Source organism: Trichosurus vulpecula, assembly GCF_011100635.1.
Source record: "Trichosurus vulpecula isolate mTriVul1 chromosome X unlocalized genomic scaffold, mTriVul1.pri SUPER_X_unloc_7, whole genome shotgun sequence".
Lineage (NCBI taxonomy): Eukaryota > Metazoa > Chordata > Mammalia > Diprotodontia > Phalangeridae > Trichosurus > Trichosurus vulpecula.
In genome coordinates, this window is record NW_023494383.1 from 111,765 (window position 1) to 124,077 (window position 12,313).

General features: G+C 35.9%; 1 protein-coding gene across 1 annotated transcript in view; it reads right to left on the reverse strand.

Moving 5' to 3' along the window:
• Nucleotides 1-7,021: 7,021 nt before the first annotated feature.
• The window catches only part of LOC118833255 (tudor domain-containing protein 5-like), a 32,773-nt gene continuing 27,481 nt past the window's right edge, over nucleotides 7,022-12,313 (reverse strand). Inside the window, exons 10-13 of the mRNA XM_036740611.1 lie at nucleotides 10,437-10,649; nucleotides 10,023-10,089; nucleotides 9,173-9,373; nucleotides 7,022-8,476 (exon numbers count right to left, since the gene is read on the reverse strand). Coding sequence (XP_036596506.1) covers nucleotides 8,306-8,476; nucleotides 9,173-9,373; nucleotides 10,023-10,089; nucleotides 10,437-10,649 — 652 coding nt within the window. The 3' untranslated portion in view covers nucleotides 7,022-8,305. The remainder of the gene's footprint in view (nucleotides 8,477-9,172; nucleotides 9,374-10,022; nucleotides 10,090-10,436; nucleotides 10,650-12,313) is intronic.

Below are 12,313 nucleotides of genomic sequence, written 5' to 3' on the forward strand. Positions count from 1 at the left end.
GGGACCCTCAACCTCCCCCTCTCTGAACTTGATAAATCTCACCTCAAAATAAACAAGAAAAAAGTTAAGGAGGTGAATAAAATTTTAGAAAAGGCAGATATGATAGACCTCTGGAAAAAATGAATGGGGATAAAAAGGAATATATGTTTTACTCAGCAGTACATGGCACATACTCAAAAACTGACCCTGTACTAGGGAATAAAAACCTCACAATGCAGTGCAGAATGGCTCAAATAGTCTCAGATCATGACGCAACAAAAATTATTTGTCATAAAGGACTATGGAAAAATAAACTAAAAATTAATTGGAAACTAAATGATCTAATCCTAAAGATGAGTGGGACAAAGAACAAATCATAGAAACAATTAATAACTTCATTCAAGAGAATGACAATAATGATAAAACATACCAAAACTTATGGAACACAGCAAAAGGAGTTCTTAGGGGAAGTTTTGTATCTCTAAATGCTTACATGAATAAAACAAGATAAAAAGGAGATCAATGAAATGGGCATGCAACTCAATAAACAAGAAAGAGAACAGATTGAAAATCCCCAATTAGATACCAAATTGGAAATAATGAAAATCAAAGAAGAAATTAATAAAAGTGAAATCAAGAAAACTATTGAACTAATAAATAAAACTAAGAGCTGGTTTTATGAAAAAAACCAACAAAATTGATAAACAATTGGTCAATTTGATTAAAAAAAAGAAAACCAAATTACCATTATCAAAAATGAAAAGGGTAAATTCACCTCTAATGAAGAGGAAATTAAAACAATCATTAGGAATTATTTTGCCCAACTGTATGCCCATAAATATGATAACCTCAGGGAAATGGATGAATAGTTACAAAAATACACATTGCCCAAGTTAACAGAAGAGGAAGTAAATTACCTAAATAATCCTATCACAGAAAAAGAAATTGATCAAGCCATCAATGAACTCCCTAAGAAAAAATCTCCAGGGCCAGATAGTTTTAGATGTGAATTTTATCAAACATTTAAAGAACAATTAATTCCCATACTTTATAGACTATTTGGGAAAACAGGCAAAGGAGTCCTTCCAAATTCTTTTTATGACACAAGTATGGTACTAATACCTAAACAAGGAAGAGTCAAGACAGAGAAAGAAAACTGTAGATCAATTTCCCTAATGAAAATTGATGCAAAATTTTAAATAAAATATTAGCAGAAAGATTGCAGGAACTTATTCGGACAATAATACAGTACAACCAGGTAGGATTTATTCCAGGAATACAAGGCTGGTTCAATATTAGGAAAACTATCAGCATAATTAATCATATCAACAACAAAACTAGCAGAAACCATGAGATTATCTCAATAGATGAGAAAAAGCTTTTGACAAAATACAACACCCATTCCTATTAAAAACACTAGAAAGCATAGGAATAAATGGAGTCAAGCTTAAAATTATAAATAGCATCTATCTAAAATCATATATTTAATGGGGATGAGTTAGATACATTCCCAATAAGAACCGGGGTGAACCAAGGATGTCCATTATCACCCCTACTATTCAATTTGGTACTAGAAATGTTAGCTTTAGCATTAAAAGAAGAAAAGGAAATGGAAGGAATTAGAATAGGCAAAGAAGAAATTAAATTATCACTTTTTGCAGATGATATGATGATTTACTTAGGAAATCCTAGAGATTCAAGTAAAAAACTACTTGAAATAATAAACAACTTTACCAAAGTTGCAGGATATAAAATAAACCCATATAAATCCTCGGCATTGCTATATATTACTAACAAAGCCCAACAGCAAGAGATAGAAAGAGAAATTCTATTTAAAGTTACTGTAGACACTATAAAATATTTGGGAGTCTACCTGCCAAGATAAACCCAGGGCCTATATGAACACAATTATGAAACACTTCTCACACAAATAGTCAGATCTAATTAAATGGAATAAAATCAGTTGCTCATGGTTAGGCCAAGCTAATGTAATAAAAATGGCAATTTTACCTAAATTAATTTACTTATTCAGTGCCATACCAATTGAACTACCAAAAAAATTATTTTACAGAGCTGGATAAAATAATAGCAAAATTCATCTGGAAGAACAAAAAGTCCAGAATATCAAGGGAATTAATGAATATAAATGCTAGGGAAGGTGGATATCAAACTGTACTATAAAGTAGCAGTCCTCAAAACTACCTGGTACTGGCTAAAAAACAGAGTGGTAGATCAGTGGAATAGGTTAAGTACAGAAGACACAGAAGTCACCGACTATAGCATAACTACTCTTTGAAAAACCCAAAGAATCCAGCTTCTGGGTTAAGAATTTACCATTTCATGAAAACTGCTGGGAAAATTGGAGAACAGTACGGCAGAAACTGGGCAGACACCCACATCTTATACCATGTACCAAAATAAAGTCAAAATGGGTACATGATTGAGGAATAAAGGCTTATACTACTGTCAATTTGGGAGAGCAAGGAATAGTTTACCTGTCAGATTTGACATCGGATATGATCAAAAAAAGAGCCTATTAGATATCATATTTCAATGAATTATCAAGGAAAACTGCCCTGATATTCTAGAGCCAGAGGATAAAATAGACATTGAAAGAATCCACCGATCGCCTCCTCAAAAAGATCCCAAAAAGAAAACTCCTAGGAATATTGTTGCCAAATTCCGGAGCTCCCAGATCAAGGAGGAAATACTGCAAGCAGCCAGAAAGAAACAATTTGAGTATTGTGCAAACACAATCAGGATAACACAAGATGTAGCAGCTTCCACATTAAGGGATCGAAGGGCTTGGAATATGATATTACAGAGGGCAATGGAGCTAGGATTAAAACTAAGAATCACCTACCCAGCAAAACTGAGTATCAAGCTCCAAGGCAAAATATGGATTTTCAATAAAATAGAAGACTTTCAAGCTTTCTCAGTGAAAAGACCAGGGCTGAACAGAAAATTTGACTTTCAAACACAAGAATCAAGAGAAGCATGAAAAGGTAAACAAGAAAGAGAAATCATAAGGGACTTACTAAAGTTGAACTGTTTTGTTTACATTCCTACATGGAAAGATGATGTGTATGATTCATGAGACCTCAGTATTAGGGTAGTGAAGGGAATATACATATATAGAGAGAAAGGGGGCACAGGGTCAATTGAATATGAAGGGATGATATCTAAAACAATAAAATCAAATTAAGGGATGACAAAGGAATATATTGAGAGAGGGAGAAAGTGAGAGATAGAATGGGGTAAGTTATCTCACATAAAAGTGGCAAGAAAAAGCAGTTCTGTAGGAAGGGAAGAGGGGGCAGGTGAGGCAGAATGAGTGAATCCTGCTCTCATCAGATTTGACCTGAGGACAGAATAACATACACACTCAATTGGGCATCTTACCCAACAGGAAAGAAGGATACCCCACAGAAAGGGGATAAAAAAAGGTGGACGATAGAAAGGAGGGCAGATGTGGGAGGAAGCAATTGAAAACAAATACTTTCGAAAAGAGACAGGATCAAGGGAGAAAATTCAATAAAGGGGGACAGGATAGGAAGGAGCAAAACATAGTTAGTCTTTCAAAACATGAGTATTGTGGAAGAGTTTAACATAATGAAACACATGTGGCCTATGTTGAATTGCTTGCCTTCTTAGGGAACGTGGGTAGGGAGGGAAGAGGGGAGAGAAGTTGGAACTCAAAGATTGAAAAACAGATGCTCAAAAAAAAAGTTTTTGCATCCAACTAGGAAATAAGATACAGGCAATGAATCCTAGAAATTTATCTTGCCCTACAAGAAAGTAAGGGAAAAGGGGATGGGGGGAGTGGGGTGACAGAAGGGAGGGCTGACTGGGGAACAGGGCAACCAGAAAAATGCCATCTTGGAGTCGGGGGGGGAGGGTAGAAATGGGGAGAAAATTTATAATTCAAACTCTTGTGAAAATCAATGCTGAAAACTAAAAATATTAAATAAATTAAATGAATAATGTTTTTTTTAAAAAGTAAAAAAAAAAAAAAGAATTATTGGTCTACCTGACAAACAGGATAAAAAAAAAAAAGCCTGGACAGCATCTTCGAAGAAATTATCAAAGATAACTGCCCAGAGGTCCTATAACCAGAGGGAAAAATAATCATTCAAAGAATCCACTGATCACCCCCTGAAAGAGATCCCAAACTGAAAACTCCAAGAAATATTATAGCCAAATTTCAGAATTACAAAGTCAAGGAGAAAATTCTGCAAGCAGCCAAAAAGAAACAATTCAAATATCACGGAACTACAGTCAGGATCATGCAGGCTCTTTCAGCTTCTATATTAAATGACAGGAGAAATTGGAAGGAGGAGCTTGGACTACAACTAAGGATCAACTACCCAGGAAAATTAAGCATAATTTTTCAGGCAAAGAGATAGACATTTAACAAAATAAGGGAATTCCAGACCTTCCTGATGAAAAGGAAAATTTGATCTTCAGATACAAAACACAAGAGAGACATAAAAAGGTAAACAGGAGGAAAAACACCCCCACAAACCTTGTTAATCAATAAGGGCCAATTGTTTACATCCTTATATAGGATTATATTGTTTTATATATGTTTTATATATATATATGTATATATGCCAATCTTGAGAATAGTAAAATTATTATGACAAAAGGGATACATATAGACTGTGGGTGGCAGCATGAAACAACTGATATAAAGATAACATAATTAAGAGAGGCAAAGGGAGGGTTCTGGGAGAAGAGGTAAGGAGCTAGTAGAAAAGGCTAAATTACATCAAATGAAGAGGCACGAAAATACATTATAGTAGAGGGAAAGAAGGGAGGGAGAAGAGTAGTACATAAACTTTAATCGGATTTGATTCAAGAAGAGAATAACATACTCTGAAAAGTATAGAAATCAAACTTGTCCTACAGACAATAGGTGGGAAAAGGGGGAAGGAAAAGAGGGGTGGTCAGAAGGGAGGGAAGAAGTACAAAGGGGAAAAGGATAATATAAGGGAGTGAAATAAAGAGGGAGGGTGAATTGAGGAAGGTGGTAGTCAAAAGCAAAACTCTTTTGAGGAGTGCAAGGGGGCGGGAAATAAAAGCATAAAGAGGGGAGACAGGATGGAGAAAAAGACACAACTTGTAATAATAACTGTGAATGTGAATGGGATTAACTCTCCCATAAAATGGAGGCAGATAGCAGAATGGATGAAAAACCATAATCCTACAATGTGCTGTTTACAAGAAACACATTTGAAAAAGGGGGATACACACAGGGTAAAAGTAAAAGGATGGAGTAGAAAATATTGTGCTTTGGTTAAAGTAAAAAAAGCAGGAGTAGCAATCCTAATCTCAGACAAAGCAAAAGCAAAGATAGATCTAATTAAAAGAGATAAGGAAGGACACTATATTCTGCTAAAAGGCACCACAGATGATGAAGCTGTATCATTATTTAACATATATGCACCAAGTGGTATAGCATGCATATTCTTAGAGAAGTTAGGGGAGTTACAGGAAGAAATAGACAACAAAACTATACTAGTGGGGGACCTCAACCTCCTCCTCTCTGAACTTGATAAACCTAACCTCAAAATAAACAAGAAAGAAGTTAAGGAGGTGAAAAGAATTTTAGAAAAAAGCAGATATGACAGACCTCTAGAGAAAGAATCTAGCTTCTGGGTTAAGAATTCACCATTTCATAAAAACTGCTACGAAAATTGGAGAATAGTATGGCAAAAACTGGGCAGACACCCATATCTTACACCATATACCAAAATAAAGTCAAAATGGGTACATGATTTAGGAATAAAGGCTGATACTACTGGCAATATGAGAGAGCAAGGAATAGTTTACCTGTCAGATTTATGGGAAAGAAAAGAATTCATGACACAACAAGAGATAGAGCAAATGCAAAATGGACAATTTTGATTATGCCAAACTGAAAAGTGTTTGTATACACAAAGCCAATGTGAGAAAGATTAGGAGGGAAGCATAAAATTGGGAGAAAATCTTTACAACCAATGTCTCTAATAAAGGCCTCATATCTAAAATATACAGGGAACTGAGCCAAATTGATAAGCATAAAAACCATTCCCCAATTGAGAAATGGTGAAAGGACATGAACAGGCAGTTTTCAGAGGAAGAAATTAAAGATATCTACAGGCATATGGAAAAAATGCTCGAAATCACTACTGATTAGAGAAATGCAAATCAAAACAACTCTTAGGTACCACATTTCTCATGTAAGATTGGCTAACATGACAAAACAGGAAAATGATAAATGCTGGAGAGGATGTGGGAAAATTGGACCATTAATACATTGTTAGTGGAGTTGTGAACAGATCTAGCCATTTTGGAGAACAATTTGGAACTATGCCCAAAGGGCTATAAAAATGTGCATACCCCTTCACCCAGTAATACCCCTCCTAGGGCTACATCCCAAAGAGATCACACAAGTGGGAAAGGGACCTGCATATGTGGTATATGAATGTAATGGAATACTATTGTACTATAAGAAATGGGGAAGATACGGACTTCATAATAACCTGGAAAGACCTACATGATATGATGCTGAGTGAGCGGAGCAGAACCAGGAGAACACTACACACAACCACAGACATACTAATTCTGTGATGACTAACTTTGATAGACTTGGCTCTCCTCAGCAATACAAAGCTCAAAGAGCTCTAAAGGACTCATGAAGGAGAAAGGTATCTACATCCAGAGAAAGAACTGAGGAATCTGAATGCAGACTGAGGCAAAATGACAGTTCATTTATTTTAAAATTATAAAATAAAATAAAATAAAATAAGAAGCCCACAGAATACTCCAAACTGGAAAACGACTGCACGGAACAAATACTGTTTTTTTTTTCTTACTTTAACCTCCACCACCAGCAACAATAAATCAGCTTATAGACTGGGTACCATAAATTATTGTCACGTGAATCTCTAAATGAATCTTAGGTTGAGGGAGAAATCATATCCATCCATATCTTAGATACAGTTTCTTGCAATCTTAAAATTTTGAAAGGGAAGTTGAGACACAACAAAGAAGACACAGCTTCTGAACCACATCATTTTATTTGCTGAGCTAGGAGTCACAGAATCAGACACTGCTAATTTTACATACACATACATTATATACACACACACATAAAATTTTTTTAAAACTATATGTAAAAGAAGTTTACAGTCTCATACAACACAAATACATACACAACTATATATACAAATTTATATACGCATACGTATACATATATAAAGTATTACTACACGTAACAGATTATACTCTTATATAATTGTTTTCTTTAAGTCCTCAAGTTCACAACAATAATGTTTTTAAAGGAGAAAAAATAAAGATTACACACTGACTCTCCTTCCATAAGCCACTGCCTTATATTCACATCAACAGAAATGATAATGTCAATTTTGTGCAATTTTTAGGCTATTAGAACTGTGAGGCAAAAGTAATGAAGTCCTTCTGATTCAATATTAAAGCAACAAAGCTAAACTAAATTCAGTTTTCAGAAAACATCAGATCCCAAACATTAACTCTGATGGAAAGTCAAAATAAAAAAAATTAAAATTTAATTTTTGAAAATGTGGAGGTAAATATTCATGTAAATGCTACAATCATCATTTAAAGTTTTTCAAAGCATGTTATAGTACCACTGTGGTCAAAAATAACCTTTTTCTTTTTCCTTCTACCAATCTATAAACTAATCCTAAATAATTACACAGATAATCTACATTATTCTCTTAAACACCAAAAGTTACAAGTATTCTGTCAACATAGGGAGACATTTTTACGATACATGCAAAGAGAAAAAAAGCCTTGCAAAGATTCAAAAAGTATATTTTGGACCACAAAGCTAGATTAACAACTGTAGGACCAGCACTGACCCAACTAAGGCTCAGAGCTGTTAAGTGATTTCCTTAGGTCACAAAGCTATTTAAGTCATAGAATTGGGACTAGGACCTAGGTGTCTTAACTCCCCGTCGAGTATGTTTTCTGCAATATCATTCTACTTTGGTAGCAGTTAAGACCTTCTTGCATGGAATGAGAATGAAACCAGGGAGTAAGCTCTAGCTTATATAATGGACCCTAGGAAGGCTATAGTAACTATGAAAGAAAAGACCACTAAATGGAAGCCACTAGAGCCCAAGGTTTCCTGAAGAGGTGATATGAGCTGGATCTCAGAGGAAGCATAATATTGGATTGGTGGAAGAGAAGAAATAAGAATTTTGCAAAGGTAGGGGGAAGAGCAGGAATGACAATGAAGAAAGTAGCTAGATTAGAACAAAAGGTTCATGTAGATGAGTTGTATGAAATAAGGTACTTTTTAAAAAAAGCTTCCTACCGGGGGTACCAATTCATTTGCTGGGCTTGTTATTTCTTGGTCTTCGTTAAAATAATGCTGAACGGAAGGAAGACCCTGTTCTGTCAAGCCAGGTTCTTCAGGCCTTGGACTGCATTTTGTATACAAGGCCAACGGGTTGAGCTCTCTGAAACCCTAGGATTTAAACACAAGACACACACAATTTAGTCAAGTAAAAAAATTACAACTCAAATAGAAAAATAAATTTAATACACCTCATACTTTTCAAGCTATAAAATGTTAGGACACTAGAATATCTTTGTGGATTTAAGGGATTTCTCAACAATGGCATAATTCCCTAACGGTATTAATTTAAATGTCTATTTAAAATCAACACTTAACAAACTGGAAGTTATAGCTTAGAGAGTAAAATCAGTGTGGGAAACAACACATAAGTCAAGTTTTTTACTTCAGGTCACAATATCTGAGGTCCATGGGAAGAGAATAAACATTTACATAGTTCCTACTATATGCCAGGCATTGTGCCAAGAGCTTTACAAATATCACACTGATCCCTCCAACAAACCTAGGAGATAAATGCTGTTAAGAGCCACATTTTACAGTTGAAGAAACTGAGACAGAGAGGAAGTGATCTGCCCAGAGTCATGCAGCTAGTGTCTAGGGATGGATTTGAACTCAAGTCTTCCCAACTCCAGGACCAGCGCTGTATTCATTTCATCCACTATGCCATCTAGATTGTCATCAGTTGAAAATCTTCACTTAAGCAAAGTAGAAATTCCACTGCTGCATCTAAGTTTAGATTGACAAAGTAACCTTCTGAATTGAGTCTTTAATTATTCTGCAATATAAAATACAGCCAGAACTGTCTACCTTAGATGGGACATTTTCTCGGCAGACAATGGCATGGCCTTCTGCTCTCAGGATGTGATGGAAATAGATGTCTTCATCTGAGGATGTGTCACACAGAAAGAGGTTGAGGACTCCATCAACATACTCATCCACTACCCCCACCAATGGCTTGAAGATACACAGATCCTCGAACTGCAAAACTGCTTGGGGTGTCCAATGCTCCTGAAACAGAGGTGACCAGTGAGATTTAGCACAAAGGATTTATGGGTGAGTCACTGTGCATTTCCTCCTATTTGTCTGGAGTTGGGTAAGAAAAATATATGCAAAAAATGCACTTTAAAGTGAAACTGTATCTGTAGCCACTGTCTTGTGACTTTAGAGCCATGTTAATCATGCTCTTCCTTTCCATAAACAAAAGATAGCAGAACTCCCAGTAGGTCATCAACATAAAGAGATGAATTCATCAGGTACAATCTGTTTGTAACTTTAGGAAATTCATATCAAACTATAGGATATACCAAAACCAAAACCATACCAAACAAAGGATAATTCAGAAGGAAAAATAGTTCCTTAAAAGGACAACAAACATTTATTAGGAAAAAGTCCTTTATTAAGTGTTTATTATGTTCCAGGCACTGAAAATACCTGCTGCAATACAATGGAAAGAACTAAACTGGGAATCAGAAGACTTGTGTTGGCTCTGCTCCTGTCACTAAGAAGCTGCTGACACTGGATAACTCATTTAACCTCCATGGTCTTTAGTTTATCTATAAAATGAGGAATTTGATCCAACTCCCTTTGCAGCTCTGGATTACTGTTCTTCAAATGAAGAATTTTACAATGTTAGAATAAGCTATGTACATACACATACCTCCTTGGGCCTCACCCAAGCCAGGGAACAAGGAATGGCCTGAGCAGGAAGCTTGGTGTAGCAGCACCTGTAAGAGAGGTCCAAATACATGAACACTTAACATACTTCTAAAAAAAATGTGTATTTAATAAGGTTGATCATAGCATCCCCCAAAAAGCAAATCCAATGGGAGCTAACCTCATAATCCATTCAATAAAGGAGAATGAAAGACACAAAGGCAAGTGGGCAAATAGATCCTGTTGGCAATACATCTATGAAACATAGTAACAATGCTTTACCTAAACTCTGGTCCAGGTAAAGAAATGTACAGGTGTAGAGGTAAATTGAGAAGAACCTACAGAGGATGCATTTCCAGGCCTATCTGGTCTGGACATTCTAATACCCAAACTCATCCTGTCAGATCCGTTAACTTACTTGAGAAACCTCAGAGAGGACTTCTGAACAATTCTCAAATTTCCAAAATCTGCGTAGAACACCTCAACTGTTTGCTTCCCAAGAACTCGATGAATAATGACTCGATACCAGCACTTATCCTCAGAAATCCTTACACAACAGAGAAGGCCAGGTTGGATAAAAGATTCTGGCATGATATAGCGATCAGATACCAGTCTATTGGAATAGCAGCGCCTGCAAAATTCCAAAAGAAACAAACAGCGATTGTGAAAGAAAGAAGAAGCAATTTTTGTTATAAGGTTCATGGGCAGGGAAACCTAGGCAGATAATGAAGTAAGGTATCCTGTAGTTTCCCATGTTGTTTTCTTTAGGCATAGGGATGAGACCTCTAATTTCATTGGCACAGCAATAAACTCCTGCCAATGCTGGTGGGAGTCATAATTTAAGAGACCTGGAACTGACTAGAGTACTAAAAGTTTAAGTGACTTGGTTAGTATTAGAGGCAGGACTCAAACCCAGTTCTTCCTAGTTTCAAGGCCAACTCTATCCACTACACTGCAGTGCCTCTCTTATTTTTTTTATTAATCCCAATTGATTTTCTTTCTTCTAGTCTTAGAAAATCTCTTTCTTCCCTCTTCAAAATTCTCTCCCCTAATTAAAAAAAAAACTACCAGAAACATTTTTCTTAATCCAAACCTGTGATTTCAGAGAGGCAATGCAGTAGAGTAAATGGAGACCTGGCCTTGAAGCCAGAAGGATCTAGGTGCAAATCCTACATTTGCCCTGTATTGACTCTAGGCAAATCACTTAACCTTTCTGAGTCCAAGGCAACTCTTCAAGACTGTAAGGTAAAAAGTAAGCACTGATATGCTTTGGTAAAGAGAATTCCCTTACTGAAGGCTCCTTAAACTGACTAACAATAAGGCAACAATAATAAATAATATAATGCAATTGATGACCAGTATTACAGGCAGAGAATTCATTGAACATGAATTCACTGAATGACTACTTTACTGACAAGCACTGTGGGAATATAAAAAAGTATGTTACTAATGAATATATGAACAACATATAGTTCTATAGATATTTTCGTGCAGAAGATAAAATTTTTAAGATTAAAATTTAACAGGGAAAAGCATTAAAAAAAAGCATAAAGAGAAAAAGATTATCATCATGCCATGCTTTGCCTTGGATCAGATTTTAGGTAATAGGCATAGTTCTGGCTTCCAAATTTTAGGACACTGACAAATCAGAATATCTACAGAAGAGGGTGACAAAAGTGTCAAGGGGATTCAACACATTGCACAAAAGGATCAGATGAATTGAACAGATATGTTTATCCTGGAAAAGAAAAGAGTAACATGATAGAGACAATCTCCAAAGATATAATGAGTTCTCACGTGGAGGAGAAATGAGACTTATTTTGCTTAACCCCACAGAACAGAAGTAGGACCAACAAGCAGAAGTGACGGGGAGGTATTCTGGCTGAAAATAAAGAACTGCCTAATATTAGAGCTGACCCAAAATGGAACAAAATACCTAAAGGTAATGATTTTCTATTCCTGGTATTCAGTTAGATAGATAACACCAATATTTTATGATTCTATGAACTGGGAACAAGGGAAGGAAACAAGCATTTATTAAACACCTATAATGTGCCAGGCACTGTGCTAAACACTTCACAAATATTATCTGACTTGATCGTTACAAGCATCCCTTGAGGTAGATACTATTATAGTTTCTTTCTTGCAGATAAGGAAACTGAGGCAAACAGAGGTAATGTAACTTGCCCAGGGTCACGCAGCCAATAAGTATCTGAAGCTGAATTTGAATTCAGGTCTTCCTGACTCCAGACCCAGTGTTCCACCCCCTATGTGGCACCTCCAGGCCTCATTATT